The sequence below is a fragment of the Salvia splendens genome, chromosome 1 (genome assembly GCF_004379255.2).
Source record: "Salvia splendens isolate huo1 chromosome 1, SspV2, whole genome shotgun sequence".
Lineage (NCBI taxonomy): Eukaryota > Viridiplantae > Streptophyta > Magnoliopsida > Lamiales > Lamiaceae > Salvia > Salvia splendens.
In genome coordinates this window covers 122,827-142,294 of record NC_056032.1, presented here as the reverse complement: position 1 = coordinate 142,294, position 19,468 = coordinate 122,827, and the positions used below count along the sequence as shown (strand labels likewise).

Below are 19,468 nucleotides of genomic sequence, written 5' to 3'. Positions count from 1 at the left end.
TAGGAGATTTATCCTATCAGGTACCCAACACCCTAATAATATCATTATTCAATTTGAATCCAATGGAGACCATGAAATGACAAATATGTTACCTGTATAATCTCAAAACTGCAATATAAATACCTGAAATATTAAACAATAATGTACAAATATCGTTTTTGCATATCCAAATAAAAGTTAAATCACATGTCCCTTACATCATTTCAAATCCTGGAAAACCAAATGTCGGCAAAAGGCGAGCGGCTGCCGTTGGAGAGTGAGTGTACCCCTTACGCATTTGGCGATATTTTGTCCGAAAAAATGTAAAAAAATACAAAAGCAACTTAAACTAGCCAAGTGTATAGTAGAAACCGCAAATGTACGTCACAGTAAGAATAGAGCCTAAATATGTAGATACTTTAAATATTAATGCCTGTATCTTTAGCTCTTTTTACTGCAAAGATTGATGAAGTTATATTTGATGTTTGAAAGATTTGTTGAATACTAACAAATCAATAGTAGCTCACAAAATATTATATATATATAGGAATGTAATCAAATGTAAATTTTAAATACTGTACAAACTCCAAACTATGATCTGCACCGTTAAAAAATATCAACAGATTACAAAATAATAGCAACATAAAATATCAACACAGTGTCAACAGTTGACACTGTGTTGACATTGTGTTGAAGTTGTGTTGCCACTACATTGAAAAGTTTGCAATATGAGTTTGCATTTTATCACTACTATATATATATATAGAGTCCAATTATTCACAAATTCACTCTTAAAGACCGAACCACCGAACCATACCAAATTAGGGTTTTTAGATCTAGTTTTTTATGGATGAGAGACACAAATTTATCAATTATTTTCGCCTTCATCACGAGCCTATTTTAATTCAGTCGAAGGTAAATAAGTCATACTAACATGTTACGAAGATTTAACTTCATTCCAGTAGGTTTTTACTTCATTCCAGTAGGTTTTTACTTCATTTCAGTAGGATTATTACTTCATTCCAGTACGTAAATGCGGTTTCGCCGTCGCGTGCCGTTCTTTCTCTCTACAATATCTATCACCACCGCCACAACACTGATATGGTGTAATAAACACATGGAATGATGCAATAAATTATTGGAATGAAGTATGTGTAGAAGCATTTGAAGTCCTACTGGAATAAAGTAAAAACCTTATCCAATGAAGTAATAACGTTTCTGAATGAAGTAATAAACGCACTTGAATAAATTGCATTTTTAATGTAAATAAAGTAAAAACTCAGGTCAATGAATTCAAATGAAACATATGTTTAATCATTTCGAAACCTACTGGAAGAAAGTAAAAACATGTTGTAGTTTCAAGGTATTACGTACGGAATGAAGTAATAAACCTATACAATGAAGTAAAATGGGCTTTTAATGAAGACCGAAAAATTTACACAGCAGCACATCTCATAAAAAAAATATATCTAATGGCCCAGATTTGGTCTCTAGTTCGGTCTTTAGAATTGGTTCGACATTGATCACAACTCTATATATATATACATTGGCGGATCCAGGTGGGGTCGCGCGTGGTCGGCCGACCCCACCGGCGGTCCACCGAACACTGCCGGAAAACATCATCTTCGACCTTTGACCTGGTGCAGTTCCGTCTCCGACCCCACGGCCAACTTCAACTCTACCCGAAGCCTTCCGCCTTTTCCAAAAACTAAGAGGAGAAAGGAACAATACTAATAAGAATAGAGTAGAGATAGATAAGGGGAGGGGTTGCAGAAGAAGCTGATGTATTCTCAACGAAGAAGATGAACAGAGAGGTTAATATTGATTTTTGGGCTGAGAAGTGGTTAATACTCCTATTGATTGTTGGGTTAGAAAATCTATAAGTAAAAAATCTAATTGATTGCCTCTGGTCACTCGCCGTTAATACTGCTTTTTCATTTAATTCGCCTACCAATAATTTTCTAAGCCATGTAGTATTAACTTTTTTTCTCCTTAATTTTCCCACAAATTTACATAAATTCCTAATTTATTTAAGTTTATTAGTTAAAAAAATCAGTCAATACTGTCCTTTTAAAATAATTTTATCTTTATTACAAGAGTTACAACTTTCTTTATAAATAAAAATTCTATATTTCTACCCAATTATTATTTTGATTAAATAGAAAGTTATAGTAGGAGACTAAGATTAAGATTTTTGAGGGGCATAGGCTTTGCACAAAAAACATTGGTGCGTTATTGATATTCTTTTAATCATGTTTTATTATTTTTTTACTTTTATTTTGTTTATTTGACCTAATTTTTATGAATATAATAATTATATACTTATGTTTTTTTATTATTGATTTTAATTACCATCCATATTAAATTAATGGATAAATTTATTTTAAAAATATCTTGAGTTTGTATCTGTTCTCATGAGTTTTATCTGTTCTTCTGGTGCTAATGTTGAACACAATCAACGACTGAAAGATATATTTGCAATTATTTCCAATAATAAAATTTCGGCCAGCTTCAAAATATGAATATTCGTAAAAGTTAAAAATATGAACTCGTAAAAGTCAACTATCGTGATAAAATAAAGATAATTTTATTTGTAATGTATTTTTATAATATATATAATATTATTATATTAATTATCTCGTCCGACCCCACGATTTTTAAATCCTGGATCCGCCCATGTATATATATATATAATAGAGGCATCACATTAAACCTCTTATTTTATAGAGAGTGTTTGGGTTCATCTTGACTTATGTGCTTGCATGTAGTGTAGATCGTGCTTCATATCGTTTATGAGATCCGTAAATAAAAAATAGCCATATCTAGAAACATTCTAATTCCTATGATTTTTGTTATTTTATTAATTAAGAAGTTTGAGTAATTAGAAAATTGAGTGGTACAATGTATAGAATCAGCCTTGGTTCATTACATATTTACAGATCAGTGACTTTAAACGAGATAAAGATAAGTCAAAAAGAGAAATATAGACGTGATTGGGGTTAACAACATTAAAAAAACACAAAGTATAGGAAAAAAATCTTTTACTTTTGAAAGAATAACAAAAAGCCGTTGAAAAACTTATGTTAATCCTTTCCCCTGCTACATTTAAATTGTTTTGTACAGTAATTACCAATTCACTTATAATTACTCCGTAGTTTATATGATGCCCCCCCCCACACTCAGTTAAAAAATTGGAATTTCTCTCAAGACATGCAAGAAATTTGTTTTAGTGGAACTATATATATGAATTCGAAATTATGAGATTATAAATTTTTATAATATTTCATTGTAATGGTAGAGGATTTTCCACACCAAATACGAAAAATGGACAATATAAATAAGAAAAATAACTTGTCCCTCATTGGCTCTTAGTGTGTTCGTCACATCAACCACTCCCCATGCGGTAAATATTTCCACGGAAACATTTTTACGCCATAAAAACTGATATAGAAGAACCACAAGCTAGAAAAAAATTAAAGTATTAATACCAAATTCATAATTTTCACCTTTTTCTGAATAAACATCCAATAATCAAGATCTGCAAACTAGGCCGGAGAAATAAACTGCACCAGCAAAATTTCATGCCTGGAACTTTATGTGTAAAGCCTAAGTTGATCAATTTGATTCTTAAATCCCATGAAAAGCAAATTACCTAGCTTTTTTTTACCGAAGGTTGAAAAGCATGTATATTAATGCAATAAAACTTGTCCTTATTCCTCGTTGGATGCCAATACATCACTATATGTGATGTAGGCTCTGAACTCTTTTTTGACTTGCACCCTTTCATCGAAAGATCGACCGAGAAAAAATCATACTAGTACTTTTCAAGTCAAAATATATAATGCTAGTAATATTATTTGAAACTAGTTATATTTATAATTATATACTTGTGCACGGCGTATTCTTGACCAAATTCCTGCTTGTCCGTACTGGGAGTTTATGATTATTTCTTACATAATTAAGTATTGAGTATCCAGTTAAAACCGTAGATTTAAAAACATATAAGCAGTGATCGAATATTAGTCAACAAACTATCCCATTTTAATGAATTAATTATGTTAAATGGATCGATAAGTGGGCTAGCCACCAAAAGTTAAAGAAGTCAAATTATTCCCCAGAAAAATGTAGTGATGTTGAATGAAGAAATTAATATTCCTCACTTGTATCGATAAGATTTGTTTCATAGTATGGTGACCTTTCCATTTTTAATCATATAGGTTAGTGATCAAAATCCAAATATTCAGTACTAGTATAAATAGCAGGCATACTAGGTGTATGATGAGAGAGACATCCGTGCAACCTCGATCAAATCATCTTTGTTTACATAGATGGGCGATACCTTGGAAGCTAGAAATGGCAACTCAGGTATGAATAATAAAGAAGAGATATTAAGCGTGAAAAAGGGTACATGGTCTTCGCATGAAGATTCCATACTTATCAACTACATCGCAGTTCATGGCCAAGGCCGTTGGAATGTTGTTGCTCGAGACTCAGGTACGATCCGTGCAACTACAAACTCAAATGATGTAATCAATGCAATCAAGTAGATATTTGGATATATGTTACTAGTACATTAATTTTTATACTAGGCACACACATGCATGCTGAAACTTGCATGTTTATTTTTTGCATATATTCTTTTGTTGGTGTTTAAAGTATATGATTTAAGTGAATTGAGACGATCATATTATCAATAATTAATAAAGGGTTGAGGCGGAATGGCAAGAGTTGCAGATTGAGATGGAAAAACTACTTGCAACCAAATGTTCAACGAGGGAATATTACAGTTGAGGAGCAGCTTTGCATTATGAAGCTCCACTCCCTCTATGGAAATCGGTGCGTCTAAGATTACATAGTACTCCTTTCTAGTATTTTGTAATCAGTTTAATCAATTAAGATATCGCAGGTGGTCGAAAATAGCTAAGTTGTTGCCTGGTCGAACTGATAATGAAATCAAGAACTATTGGAGAAGTCAAGTTTTAAAGCCTGCAAAGCAGCTGAAATACGACACAAATAGCATGGAGTTGAGGGAGTTCGTTCGTGACATATGGCTTCAAAAATTGTCTGAAAGGATTCATGCTAATAATAATGATAATAATAATAATAATAATAATAATAATCTTGCAAGTGTTAGCGGGGTGATGATGAATTACAGTGCTGAAAGTGTTGGAATGGATTATTGGTCGAATAGCATTTCATGTGATCAAATTGCAGTCGAGAATAATTTATGTAATAGTAGTAGTGACTGCGGGTTTCATGATTACATGCTCGATTTTGGGCAGCAGTAGTATTGTATTATGGCCTTGAATTTGATAGCCCCTCCCTGCTTAATTCGGTGATGGTGTTTTATCAAATAGATGATTTATTATTGGGCATGTATGATGGATCTAACTAATTCTTGTGAGCTATATATTAATATATACAGTATATATACTTATGCTTTGAAATTTAAGGGATGGCAGAAATTGGGAAATCGATTCTTCTGTTTCTACTCATGTTTCATCTTCTCCTATTCTCGCATCATTCATAAGTCATAACTAACCGGTATATGCATGTATTCAACGATATGCATATAATTTACTTTAAGGCTACTAAAATAAGTAGAAGCTAGAATTGAAAATATTGTAGTTAATTAATTAAATATATAGTAGTACTAGTACTTTTTGTAATATGTATGCATATATATATATATATATATATATACTGCGTAGATATGAATAAGAAGAGAAATAAGAAATTAAAAGGATATAGAAGCATATGCAAGAAATGAGGAAGTTGACTTTAGATGTGGTTTGAATGTAGCCAGCACTAGAGGATGTTGAGTGATGGATCACAGCTATATATGTATTATATGGTGCACTCATTGATTGTTGCTATCTCCGTTGTCTTCAACCTTATATGCTATTGCTAATGGCTAATCTATACAAATGGGGACAATATTTGGGACCTCTCACTGCCATATCCACCACAAGTCCCCCCTTTCACTAAAATGCCTGGCCTCTTCTTGCGACTACGTACCATTGAAGACGACTTAATTATAACTGATGCTAGAAAAAAGAGAGTTAAAAATGAGATAATAATATTAGAGGACATTAATAACTACTCGCAACAACATTAACATAAATAGCTGACATGAATATATCCCATCAAAGCATAAATCCACTAATTAATTTGGATGAAAGCTTAAATCCAATAAGTAAAATCGAAGGGGCATTAGTGTGAAAAGTGTGAGTATCACTAGTATTTGTAGTGCCATTTTGTCCACTATTTGTTCATGCAATTGCAACCTACAGTATCATCACACAAACAATCATGCCTCGTAGATTTCATGCCCTATTCACCGTTAATCTCTTCTTCTTCCTCTCATGTCCGAACACACTTTCCTCCATGGACTCCGACTGGAAGCTGTGGCTGGCGAAGTCGAATAGAACACAAGTAACCGTGAGCCAGGATGGGAGCGGAGATTTCATGAGCATCAATGAGGCAGTCAGCAACATTCCCCTTCACAATACTCGTAGGGTGGTTATACGCATAAATTCCGGTGTTTATAGGTCCGTATGTCCACTAGCTCTATAGTACTTGTATTATTGTGAGACTAATTAAATGATGATTTGATTGTAGGGAAAAGGTGAGCATCCCTAAAACGACACCGCATCAACGGTGAGGACATTTCAAACTGCTACTGTTGCCGTTGATGCTGATTATTTTATTGCAATCAACGTCAAGTTTGAGGTGATCATATTTTTCAAATCATTCATACCTAGATTTATAGTATGGAGTATTCATTAGCAGTTATGAAATCAGAACAGCGTGCCGCACATGGTGGGGAGGAGAGGCGAGCAGGCGGCGGCGCTGCGGATATCAGGGACAAAGCCGGCGTTCTACAACTGCAGCTTCTATGGTAGTCAAGACACCCTCTACGATCACAAAGGCCTTCACTACTTCAGCAACTGCTTCATTCAAGGCTCCGTCCACTTCATCTTCGGCTATGGCACATCACTCTATGAGGTGACCCTAGGTCTATATATATATAGTAATTTGGAGTACCTTTCAATATTAATCAACAAAAAAATTAAGTTATACTACTATTTTTTTTGTCAGAATTGCTATCTGAACTCGGTGACGAAGAAGGTGGCGTCGGTCACAGCTCAAAAGCGGTCGGATTCATCAATGGCGAGTGGGTTTTCGTTCAAGAATTGTACAGTAACAGGGACCGGATCGATCTATTTAGGAAGAGCGTGGGGAGATTATTCGAGAGTCGTGTTTTCTTACACATTTTTGGATAAAATCGTTCTTCCCCAAGGATGGAGCGATTGGGGCAACACATCTCGCCACCAGTAAGTCGTCATAGCTACACTACACTACACTACACTACACTTGTGTGTATATATATATATATATATATATATATATATTACTCCTACTACTCAGTTAGTATGCTATTTTAATTAGGATATACATAATTCATCTATCGACATAAACTAACCTAAAATGTGTCTTTTTACCATGTTTTATTTATTTATCTTCCGTGCCCTAAGTACTATGGTATATATTTTTTACTAACTTAAACTTTTACTCCATATAGGAAAGTGTATTATGGTGAATACAAATGTACCGGAGTAGGAGCAAACGTGACGGGTCGAGTAGCGTGGGCGAGAGTGCTCACAGACGACGAAGCCATGCCATTTATTGGCACTTACTATATTGATGGCGACTCTTGGCTTATAAATCCTTCTGCCTATCTCATTTGACTATCTTCATCCAAATTTCATGATTCTATTTAAAACATGTTGATGGATTTTAACATGTTTTATTTGCATATATATGGTCTTTGAGTAATTTTTTACAACGGATTGGAGTACTAATTAAATTAATATGCATCTCTCTTTAACGGCTTCGAATTATGCTTTGATGCTATTAAATATACGTGTGTAGCTTACTTCGGGCATTGGTTTCACTATTTTCCAACTAGGAAAATTAATTTTTCAGAGTCAAGGCAGTTTCTCAAAATTATAGACTTAATTAACCTCAAAGTTAAATACTCATGGGCTTGAGTGTAGATTTTTTTTTTGGTTGATTGTTGTTGATTGTAATGAAGTCTTGGAAATTAGTTTCAAAGCAAATTGCTGAAATTGGTAATCTGTTTTCAAATGGGCTAAAACTTTAAGATTTGGTATAGCCCCCAAACTACTAGGAGTATTTGCATGAATATATTTGGAGATGAAACGAGACTCAATGAAATTTTGAAACTATATATAAACCCCTTATCTTCTGGTTGAATACGAAAGGCCAATTAAGTCCAATTTTCCTATAAATCTCTTTTCTTAACCAACAAACAGGTCATAGGTGTATATTTTTAGTTTATAGCCATAAAAATTCTATTTATAATATTGATAGCCAAGGCTACCAAACAATTTATAGGGGGTGTTTATTGGGTGTATATATATTTTTAGTTTATAGCCATAAAAATTATTATATTTATAATATTGATAGCCAAGGCTGGTAAACAATTTATAGTGGGCATTTATTGGGTATGAGTTTTTCTTGTGTTTCAATTTATTGGTACAGTAATAATTATGCTTTGAAAGTTATTTTAACATGAGGTTGTATTTGACATTAAATATTCCTCTCCAGTTTTTTGTAACCGGTAGTTGTAGTTGTAGATAATCTGGGAGTAAATGTAGAGAATCTATGAGTATTTGGAATTTGCAAGATTGTTCGTGTGTTCCTTAAAGTGCTGTATAGTGTTGCCTTTACTGATTTTGTATAGTTCGTCTATATTTTTGTGATGGTATATAAATAATCAATAAAAATAGGATACACATATATAATATTTTTCGATTAATTGCTTCCAAAATGCTCATACTATTTATTACCTTATTTGAATTTGATGCTATTCAGTTGTTGGTTTAACTGCACGATATATACGGAGTAATATTTCTCCTAAGTTTGATGTAAAATTTAAAAGTATTAACTGTTGAAAATATCTCGATTGTAACTTAGTATTGCATTTTGATCATCGAAAATGATCATGAAATGTTTTAAATTTATTGTCACAATTTTTTTTATTTTTGTAAATGTTGATTACAATACCACTACAATTAGAAATGTATTGTCGAAAGCATTTGAATGAGAATTTCACATTAAATTTTGGAGAACCGATAAGCAAACTTATGCCAAATTTCAAAAGGAATAAAGTTTATATTTAACTAAAAATCATAATTTAATTATCGAACGTTATGAGTTTGCAAGCGCAATTGTTTCTTAATTGTTGGATGTGGTGAACTCGATTAGAGAAAACAATAAAAAAACGAAGGTTGGGACTTAATTGTGACATTATAAAAGCTGGATTTAATTTACCCTATTAATTATTCTGTTCAAGAATTGAATCAACATATACAATATTGTTATCTATGTATAGTTACGTACTACATCAAAGAAGCAAGCGTGACCTATCATATATAAAACTCGAAATATTACCGTATCATATTATTACTATAATAAATTAATGTTGCTAATCATTGGCCAACTAACAATTTAAAGTCATGATGCCCTATAGCGACAATCATTGGCCAATACTGTAAATAGCTGTCATCACTTTTCTTCGTTGTGGGTATGATTTGTTCAAGACAACTAGCATTTATTTTTATTTTCTCTATTTAATGTATGGTGAACGTTAGGAAAGCTGTCTAGTGGTTCGACCCATATTCATTCATTCATATTAGTTCGGTGAAGAAAAATAAATTTTTTAAACTTAAAAGTTCATTTAGTATTTATTACACACAAAATGCCCCATTACTATGTATGACGATAAATATAATGTAGTGATTTAAAAATTGGACCGATCAGTTCATTTGGTCATATATATAGTGTATATACTACCGAACACTTTGACCATCATGAGTCGGAAAAATTGGTCCGTTCAATTATGAACCAGCCGATGGGTGAATCGGTTCTTTATTTTTTTCAAAAAAAGGTACTCCTACTATTTATTTATTTTTGAATAAAACTAGTAGTTATAGCTTTGATGAATTGAGTTACATTAATTTTCAAATAAAAAATGAGAGCGAAGGGATGATTATTAGTATGCATGGAGTATCATACTTTTGGTTTATAATTTTTCAGTTTGTTGTTATTTCAATTAATTTTTTTTATTTGATATTTTAACTTATTTGCGTATTTATTGGCACTTAATGTTATTGAGATTAAAAACATGTGTTTTAAATGTTTTTATTTATCATTCACTATATTTGCTAGAGTATTTCACCTTGATCAATGGTGAGCTTTATCATTTATTACTATATATATTAAGGAAATGAAACTTGTGGGGTCAGATATAGTGACAGTGTTATTGTTATGTTCCAACTACAATGTCTTCCTCTTAGTTGCATCATTCGTCATCGCCCTCATCATCCCGATCTAAGTAATCAAACTGTGTGTTATGAATATCATCGCAATTGTGAATTCTTCTTTTCCGGCTTTGAATGACATCGCTTGATAATCGCACCATCTCGAACAACATGCATCCCTTATTGCTTCACTTACAAAATTTGAAGTTGTTAAAGTAAATAGTAAGATAAATTAAAAAGATATTTTTAAAATTGAAATTTAAAATGTAATTTTGTTACATTTTTACTTAACGATCGATGATATATTGCAGGTATTTAAACACATTTACCAATTATATATGCATAATATTGATATCTTAGTTGTATGACAAAAGACATCATAATCAAATATATCACATCTTGACACATATGTATTACATGGCAAATAAAATTAAAGAGACCACCCTCGATCAAGGTATATTACGCCTATAAAATGTGAATTATTTGCTCCACAAACAACGAGAAATAATATCTTGTTATATTCATCACCAATAATCATAATTATTTTAGACTTTTCGGGGTGTGGTCTACAATTGCAATCAACATCATAGGAACAAAGCACATGGCAGAGATTATGTGGGTTCTAGGTAATATAATTAAGAATTGACACATATTTATAATTACAACTGAAATTAAACAGAAGTTGGCAGATATTTAATATGAAATGAAGTGAAGTCATTTAGACGTACCAACTAGTTTGATAGGTTTTAACTTATGAATGCAATAATTACCTCTATATATATCATGTTAATCATCGTAGTTGAACAATCATGTCGACCTCTTAAAAAAGGGTCCATATGACAAAGTAATTACAGTCCCCCTGTCCCACGATAAGTGAGACGTTTTTTTTCCGTTGCTTAATGATAATAAGTACTTAGAGTGGAGAGAAAGTAAGAAAGATAATAATATAGAAGATAATTGTATCTACATTATTCTTTTACTTACTTTACTTTCTCTTGATTCTAACTATTTATTAATATTATTTTTACAAAATAATGGCCGAATAAAAACACTTCACTTATAGTAGGACGGAGGGATACTATATTACTCCATGCATGATGCACGCAGTAGCTGTCATGTTGACAACTTTTATGCCTAACCACTAATCCATGCATATATATGTCTTAATTAATTTGGCTAAACTTATGGCCCAATATTTCCCTCCAATAAATAATGGTAAACGTTGAATCATGTGTAGTTATACGTGCATATATATAGACAGACATAAAGACCCACCACTGTCACACCTGATTTAGAATTAATCTTTTAATTAAGTGATCACACTTTTCCCCAAATATGGAGTTAAGTCTAAATTATTAATCCCTATAATTTATTATATTAAATTAATTTCTACAAGCAAGTAGAAAACAAAATATGAAGGCTTTAAGAAAACCTATTTACACATGCTGAAATTATAGATTATAATCATAAATTTATAAACTTGAATCGAAAATCAATAAAACTTAATTATTAGATGTGAATAACCGTACAGGAATTTCTTGCCTCTAATAATTGCACCATAGCCCATGGGCACAAATAGATTTTGTTACTACTCCTAGGAGTACTATATAAGAGAGGTTGACTTAGGTCCATATGGAGTACTACTATATATATCAATGAACTGAATAAAAAGGGATAACAGCTACAGTTAAATTCCTTAAATCATGGAACAGTTAGTAAGTACATTATAGAAAGAGGAATTTAAGTTTATTTATTTTGGATGACAAGCACTTGAATTCTCACTCACTAATTGAATCAAACCTTTGGCCATCAACCTAGCTACCTATAATAACTAACCTGTATAGGGAGTATAATACAATGAAAATAAAAAATTGTAGTATAGAACATGTACATGTGCAACATGCCCCCTATATATAATTCAAGATTTAATAAAAATACTTAGTGATTGAGCGTTATTTTGTAAAGAGATGGAGGCGATTATCCGCTAATCTCAAAGAATATGCGGTGCTTTTGAACTCTCCCCATGTGAATGCTCTATAGAGAGTCGGGTTTTGGATGGACACGAGTTCTGGTATCGGAGAAATACTCGCGCTAAGGGGTGGAGCCGCAAAATACATCATTGACATCCTTGGCTTCGTCGAGTTTGCCACTGCTCTGTGTCTCACACTAGTAAATCTTCCGTTGGTTAAAGCCTGTTTTGAACAATAAATAAATTGATCATTTAGTATTACGTAATACTAGTAGTAGTAATAATGGAGTATTGAAATTTGTAAACCAACCTGAAAGGCGTCTCCTACAAAAACGCATAATTTGTCTGAATCGGGTGGGACGGGAATCCACAAGCCGTCCCCAGACAAGATTTGGAGGCCGGCTACGTTGTTGGATCTCAAGACGGTGAGGATCTGAGGGTCCGAATGCTCACCAAACCCGATCCGAATCTTAGACGGGTCATCAAACGGGTCGACCGAAGGATAGTGATTGATCCTGAAGCAAGAATCGCTGCTTCCATCTTCAATAAGCTTACTAAAAATAGATTTATCCTGGGCCCACAGACCTTCAGCCACCATTTCTAGAATTTCAGATGACATCTTCTTCACTGCTTCTATGTAATCATTCACAGCGCCGCTGCAATAACAATATTTTTAACCATTTAAAACTTATTTTGATTTTTTTTTACTAAGATTGGAAAAGTTCTGGATACGCCTCATGATTTATGTGTTGACTTTATATTATAGTATAGAATCCATTCCATTTAATTATATATCATGAGTGGATGTTTGACGACTCTGCAAAAGTGATGCCTTTTGCTCGCTTAATCACAAAATGCTGCTGCCATACAACTTATTATTAGTGCACAAATTATAATGCTATCTTACACAATTAATTAAGTGGGACCATAATATATAATTGCTAGTCAATTCGATTGCAAAGCCAATATATGTCTATTGTTTAAAGATGCAATTTATTCCTTGCTTTTTGGGTTGATGTGATGTGATGCATTATGAGGCCAACTATACAAATACTATAAATTTCTCCATACAAGTTTTCTTTCAAGTTTTTTTACGTACCGGCCTAAATCTTAAATCCTACTCCACTTTATACCAACATCTGACTATTCTAAGGAAATCCTTGTTTCTTGATTTTCTTGAGTAATAGGGATAGGGTCGTTGTCACTACATCGTGTTTGAATGCAACGAATTAATGATCGTCATTTAAATCCAATAGAAAATAAGACACAAAATTTCCCGTCTTCCTAAAGGGATTCTAGAAAGTAGAAACTGATCTATTTTGCTTTTAGTATAAGTCCGAAAAATGGTTCTTTGATTTTCAAAGTTTTTAAAAAGAAAAAGAAAATTTACTTATTTTAATCACAAACAGGGTTGTTACACATTACTCAATATATTAAAGTTTATATAGTGTAAATAAATTAATAGGAGTAGTACGCTCTTGTGCATGCAAGCAGCTCAGTGATGATTTTCTTAACAAGTAACAACAACATACTATTATTACACGGACCTAGTCTTAACTCCTAGAATTGATATAAAAAAAGGATGTATATATATAAAATACCTACGTACTACTCCGGTAAAAGAGAAGAATTATTTACCTGAAGGCGTTAGGACGGGAGGAGATTGTATTGGATCTGCGGGAAATGGACAGAGGATTGGCCTCGAGCAGGAGATATTCGAGCTCTCCTTTATCGCCGTTGAAGCCGATGTTCTTACAGCCATAGCCGAAAGGCGAGGGTGGCCCGGCCCGTTGCTTCTCGCATGCAGTTTTTGCGAAGAAATCCCGGACCTCGCTGTCGACTCTTGAGATGATCTCTTCGGATATTCCATGGTTTTTGACCTGAAAAAATCCCAAGTCTTGGCAAGCTCGCAAGATTAGTTCGGTGAGTTTGGATCTTTCCTGGCTGAAATCAATCACCGGAACTCCCACGGCCATGGTTTTCTTCGTCCGCAGAGGAGCGGGAGATGGAACCATTCTGTGCTTATTTTGATGAGAGAGAGAGATATTTGATTGCAGTTGGAAGGGGATTTTTGCAGGGTTGGGTTTGGCGGTTAAATAGAGGGAGGCAAGATGGTGACCGCCTTCAACCTTATTTTTTATACTTCCTCCGTTTGTCAATAAATGTCCCAATTTTAACCGATGCGGGATATCAAAATGATTTGACTTTATGAAAGAAAGTGGAGAAAAAAATTAGTGGAAGGTACTAATTTTATATATTGATTTTACAATAAAATGTGAGTGAAATGAATTAGTAGAATGTGGAGTCACTTATAAAAAAGAGTAAAAATGAAATAAGACATTTATTGGTGGACGGACGAAAAAAGAAAAACGAGGCATTGCAAACATTAAAAAACTCTGATTCGAAATAAAATACTACTACTAGAGACTAATAATATGTGTTTTTGTGCGTGTGAGTGCGAAAGAGAGAGTCGAATACAGTCCGGATGCTACAATCAGTAAAATCCATTTAGTTCCGACAGTGGATTGCAATTTTTTAACCATTAAAAAATACTCGTACTACAGTATGAATTTTGAGATGCATGTTGTGATTCGGTGAAAATTAGTTGTGAGTCTTGTGACTAGTATTTGGATGTATTGTTATTATATTCTTTGAGAAGGAAATAAAATTTTGTGATTTTTTATTTATTACTATTATGAGAGACGCAGGACAGCCTAGTAACTGGAAAGCGGCTCGACAGAAGAAGACATCAACTGAAATCAACAACATAGAATGAGATAAATAATCAGCACATATAAATTAAATTCTTGGATGATTCTGAGGAAAGCAAAAAAATGAAAAAAACAATTTAAAACGAATATGATGTCTGATCGAAGGGAGAAAAAGGGCGGCAAATATTAGGTGAAAATGTGTCACAGGTGTTTTAGTTGTAACGGCCGTCTGTCGCCTAGCATTAGATTATTATAGTAGATGTCACCGTTTTATTTTTTATTAATTTAGTTCTACTATACTACTATAATTTAATTTGTATAGTAAATCTGTTCAAGCATTAAACGCGTAGTTGTCATTGTTCTAACTTTTCTTTCCTATTATTTTAATTCTTGATCCAGACAGATAACACCAAATCCATATGTTTTATCTTGTTCACACGAGGAACTCAAAGCCCGCATCTAATTTTTAATTACTTAATTAATTGATTATAGTTATGCACATAGAAATCCACGTAGAAAAGGGTAATCTAGCTTGAATATTTTTACCTCTTCACATCATGTGTTAGTTTGAGGAAAGATTGTTTCTTTACTGTGGAAATATTGAAAGATAATCAACTTGTCAATCGATTTGTTAGTTTGCTGGTATTAGTACTATTTTTATTTTTAAAAAGTGCTCGCTAATAAAGATTTTTATAGTGTAGTACGAAGAATTGTTGTTAGCTAAGTGAGTGATATTTGCTTGGTATGAAATATCCCTCGACGAGACATTCATATTACGCCCCTTCTCGAGTTACCAAAAACATAAAATAATAACTTCATCATTGCCGGAGATGAAGATGATCATGCAAATGCAAACTGTCCATTGTCATAATAGAACTCCGTAAACTTAATTAGGTATATAACCTTTTCACTTGTGTCCGGCACCATTTGTACCACAAGAATAAAAAAATGTTCAAGGATGTTTTTAGTCGATCAAGGATGCTAATGTGTGTTTCTAAATGCACCATCTATGCTTTAAAAATGTCTTCAATCTTGGTGTCTCAATTTAAATTAAGGGATGCAAATGAATGCGTCGAAGAAAAGCAAAAACTAGCTAAATGACAGTTTGATAGAAAATATAAATAAATAAAATAAATGATAAGAATACATACTTTAGGTCAATTAAACTGTCCATTAGGGTTTAGTAGATTATTGTGCACTAAGCTTAAGTACGCTTTTCTTTGTGCCTTCAATTTTGATTAATTTTCAAAATTTCCTACCGTAAGTAATTGCTCTCTTATTTTGTGTTATTATAAGTGCAACTATTATACTAATAGAGTAAACGGCAGTATATTTAGAAAATAGAAATACCTAGCATGTTTACTTTTTTTTTGATGTAGAGTACTATGTGACTAAAATGAACTTTCTCAGTATAATGAATGATTATGGTAGCGCTAATTTCCATTGAAACGTAATTAAATAATTATTTCGAAAAATATTAAATACTAGCTGCGCACATGAAACTCGGTAATTGCAAAAGCTAAAAACATGTGAGAAGTTGTTAAGGAGTAACAATTTTGACCCAACCACGACTTTAGTTACACATACCAACATTATTAAAACTTTAATCGACTACTGCTTTAATTAATTAATTATGTAGAACTAAGCACTACCTTAATTACTTCGAAACAGCTCTACCAGTTTCGGGGTTAGTCTCACTTTTTGGTTGAATCATTCTAACCTTTATAGAGGAGTGGTCAGGATAGTGTCGCCCCTTTTTGAAGTTTTTAAATTTTAACTTCACATATTCTTATTTATTTTGATGGGAAAGTTATACACTCCGTACTCTTTTTGTAAATGACAATTGTTTATTTTCTTTTCTATAATGGCCAAGACATAAGTAGAAATTCTTCTTTATGAGACATAAAAATTAGCTTCCCAATTTCTTCTTCTTTATGAGACATGAAAAAAAAATCAGGATTTAAAAGACGCATAATTTTCATGTGACTCGTTAAATGAAGTTATGCGTCTCAAGGATTTGCCAGCGATGAATTTGAAGCAATTCCCTGGCTGAGACAGTGATTTGCTGGCATCGTCTTCGTTCTTCTCAAAGGTGACGCATAAATGAGACGCATAAGAGTTAATTATATGTCGCTCACTTTTGCAGATTTTAAAAATAAGCTTTCCAACTTGGGAAGCATATTTACATAATTAGCCCAAAGGAGAAGTTCGTCAAGTTAATGGCGTAGCCTAACAAGTGATATTGAGGCTACTATTATTTGAGTTTGAATTTTTATAGTATAACAAATGAACATAAACTTAATAGTCACATCATGGTGGATTCGAATTTGAGACATTCGGTCTCAGGCATTATGATACAGACTAAATAGGAGAACTCAGCCCAAAAGACTAACTTGCTAGGAGAGATGGCTAATTTAGTCTATATACCCACACCAGTTGTTCTCACAACCGATGTGGGAATTGAGTTCGTAACACATTATCGATTATTAGGGCAACTCACACACACAACGCACTATTTCTTCTTTGTTCATTCATTAGATTTTATAGTATCTTTTTTTACCTTATTCCTTATTTGATACTCTCTCTGTCCTATAATAAGAGTCACATTTTATCATTTTGGTCCATCTCACAATAAGAGTCACATTTCACTTTTACCATAAATGGTAAATATGTCTCACATTCAACTAACTCACTTTACTAATATTTTATTATAAAATCAATATAAAAAAGTGAGTCTCATATTCCACTAACTTTTCCAACCCTTTATTCTTTACATTTATTATAGATCGTGCCCATACCAAATGTGACTCATATTGTGAGACGGGGGAATAACATAATAGTATTATAGTAGTAGTAGATAATGTTTATAAATCACCATCCTCTCACTTTATATATCTTCAAATTAATTTAAATTCACATTTTTATTTAAGTGCGAAATTCATCAAGTGCACCATTGAAAAAGTAAAAGTTACACATTATTGAAAATAAAAAGTCAGATAATTGAAATTATGAAATTACACGCTATTGAAAGTCAAAAATAAATAATGAAAATTTAAAATACGAACTTCATTCATAATTAAATTCAATTAAACTCAGAGATGAAGGAATTTTTTACTTAATATCCTAATTAAAATAAAAATGAAAAATATAACATTTTATAAAAAGAAAGCAAAAAAAAAAGAAAAAACACAAAATTAACAAAAGAAAAGCTACCATGTGTGATTTTTCGTATACTATCTAAAGTTAATATTATTACATTTACTCACATCACATCCCATGGTGGTGCATGTGAGCAGAGCTATTCAAGTCTGTGATAATTCCCGGGGCATGCATGTGCTGATGTGCGACGGGTGATTCAATGTTCAAAATCTTATTGAGTTATAGTATGAACGACTAGCTTGAAATTTTCCAGCGTAATTAAGATTTAAAAACAAAAACTAAAAAGTTGTATGAATATAAAGATTAAAAGAGCAAATATAAGGTTATAGTACATGTACCTACCTGAATAAAATTATAATTTAAATAGTTTATTTTATGTACTGTAAATATAGTATTTTATAAAATGAAATTGATCGCACCCCACCATCTTCCCTTTACCCCCACACCGGTCTTCTTCAACTCTCGCGTCCTCCCTCAACTATCATCCAATGTCACGCACACCCTAACTCTAACCCATGTTCCTTTCGTCGTATCCACTGTTGGTATAAGTATTTCTCCCTAACCATAATCCTTGTTTTACTTTATAAAAACTGTAATTAATATATGTCGTGTAAAAACGTAGGTGTATATTTGCTAAAACTAATCCAATCTATTCTTACACTCTAGTTTGTAGTACATCGTATGAGCATGTAAGTGTTCATTAATTTAAAACAATTTAATGCACATTTTTGCGTGAAATAATACTAAGAGTATTATTCATATTGAGCAGTGAGTACTCCTACAATTTATGGCTAATTTAATTTCTCTTTTACAAAAGTATATAGATATAATATGTATTCATTTAAAAAATTATTTTTTTAAAAATTTCAATTTTTTTTATATTATTGCAAACTGATTAGTATATAATTTATTTTAAGTCAATTAATAATTGTAAATAGTTTTTCAGTATAAAATATTGAAAAAAATTAATTATGTATGTATATTTATTATCACTACTCTTTCCATTTCGCTTTAAATATTTATTCCCATAAATTAAGGGAGAACACGTGAATGACTCAATAACGGCCGGCCGTTTAGTTTCAAATAGAGACATTCAATTCAATGTTGTTTGGCGAATCATGATGATTAAAAATTTAAAATGATAAATTTACATAATTGTATGTATATAATTATTTTTTTTAAAGATTTTACATTAAAAATTAATTTATAATAATTAATTGTTTTAAAATAAATTTCATACTAATTATTTTATAATACTTTGAAAAAAATTATTAAATTTTAATTTAAAATATTTATATATT

The 19,468-nt window shown here is 32.2% G+C and overlaps 3 protein-coding genes across 4 annotated transcripts; 2 read left to right on the top strand and 1 right to left on the bottom strand.

The window, feature by feature from the left end:
• The first annotated feature begins 4,307 nt into the window (after positions 1 to 4,307).
• LOC121757181 (transcription factor JAMYB-like) lies at positions 4,308 to 5,267 on the top strand. Its single transcript, XM_042152700.1, has 3 exons — positions 4,308 to 4,473; positions 4,686 to 4,815; positions 4,886 to 5,267. Exons 1-3 carry the CDS (start codon positions 4,308 to 4,310, stop codon positions 5,265 to 5,267), a joined length of 678 nt encoding a protein of 225 aa, XP_042008634.1.
• Positions 5,268 to 6,282: 1,015 nt separating this feature from the next.
• LOC121804851 (probable pectinesterase 53) lies at positions 6,283 to 7,733 on the top strand. Of its 2 annotated transcripts, none has more exons than XM_042204549.1 (5): positions 6,283 to 6,530; positions 6,601 to 6,711; positions 6,789 to 6,987; positions 7,081 to 7,316; positions 7,565 to 7,733. In XM_042204549.1, the coding sequence occupies exons 2-5, from the start codon at positions 6,674 to 6,676 to the stop codon at positions 7,728 to 7,730; spliced, it is 639 nt and encodes a 212-aa protein (XP_042060483.1). In that variant the 5' UTR covers positions 6,283 to 6,530; positions 6,601 to 6,673; the 3' UTR covers positions 7,731 to 7,733. The 2 variants fall into 2 exon arrangements, with proteins under 2 accessions (XP_042060483.1, XP_042060491.1); XM_042204557.1 differs by having other exon boundaries at positions 6,784 to 6,987.
• Positions 7,734 to 12,068: 4,335 nt separating this feature from the next.
• LOC121804311 (gibberellin 2-beta-dioxygenase 2) lies at positions 12,069 to 14,340 on the bottom strand. Its single transcript, XM_042203806.1, has 3 exons — positions 13,936 to 14,340; positions 12,608 to 12,953; positions 12,069 to 12,520 (listed from the first exon to the last, which is right to left on the bottom strand). The coding sequence occupies exons 1-3, from the start codon at positions 14,310 to 14,312 to the stop codon at positions 12,281 to 12,283; spliced, it is 963 nt and encodes a 320-aa protein (XP_042059740.1). The 5' UTR covers positions 14,313 to 14,340; the 3' UTR covers positions 12,069 to 12,280.
• Positions 14,341 to 19,468: the final 5,128 nt, after the last annotated feature.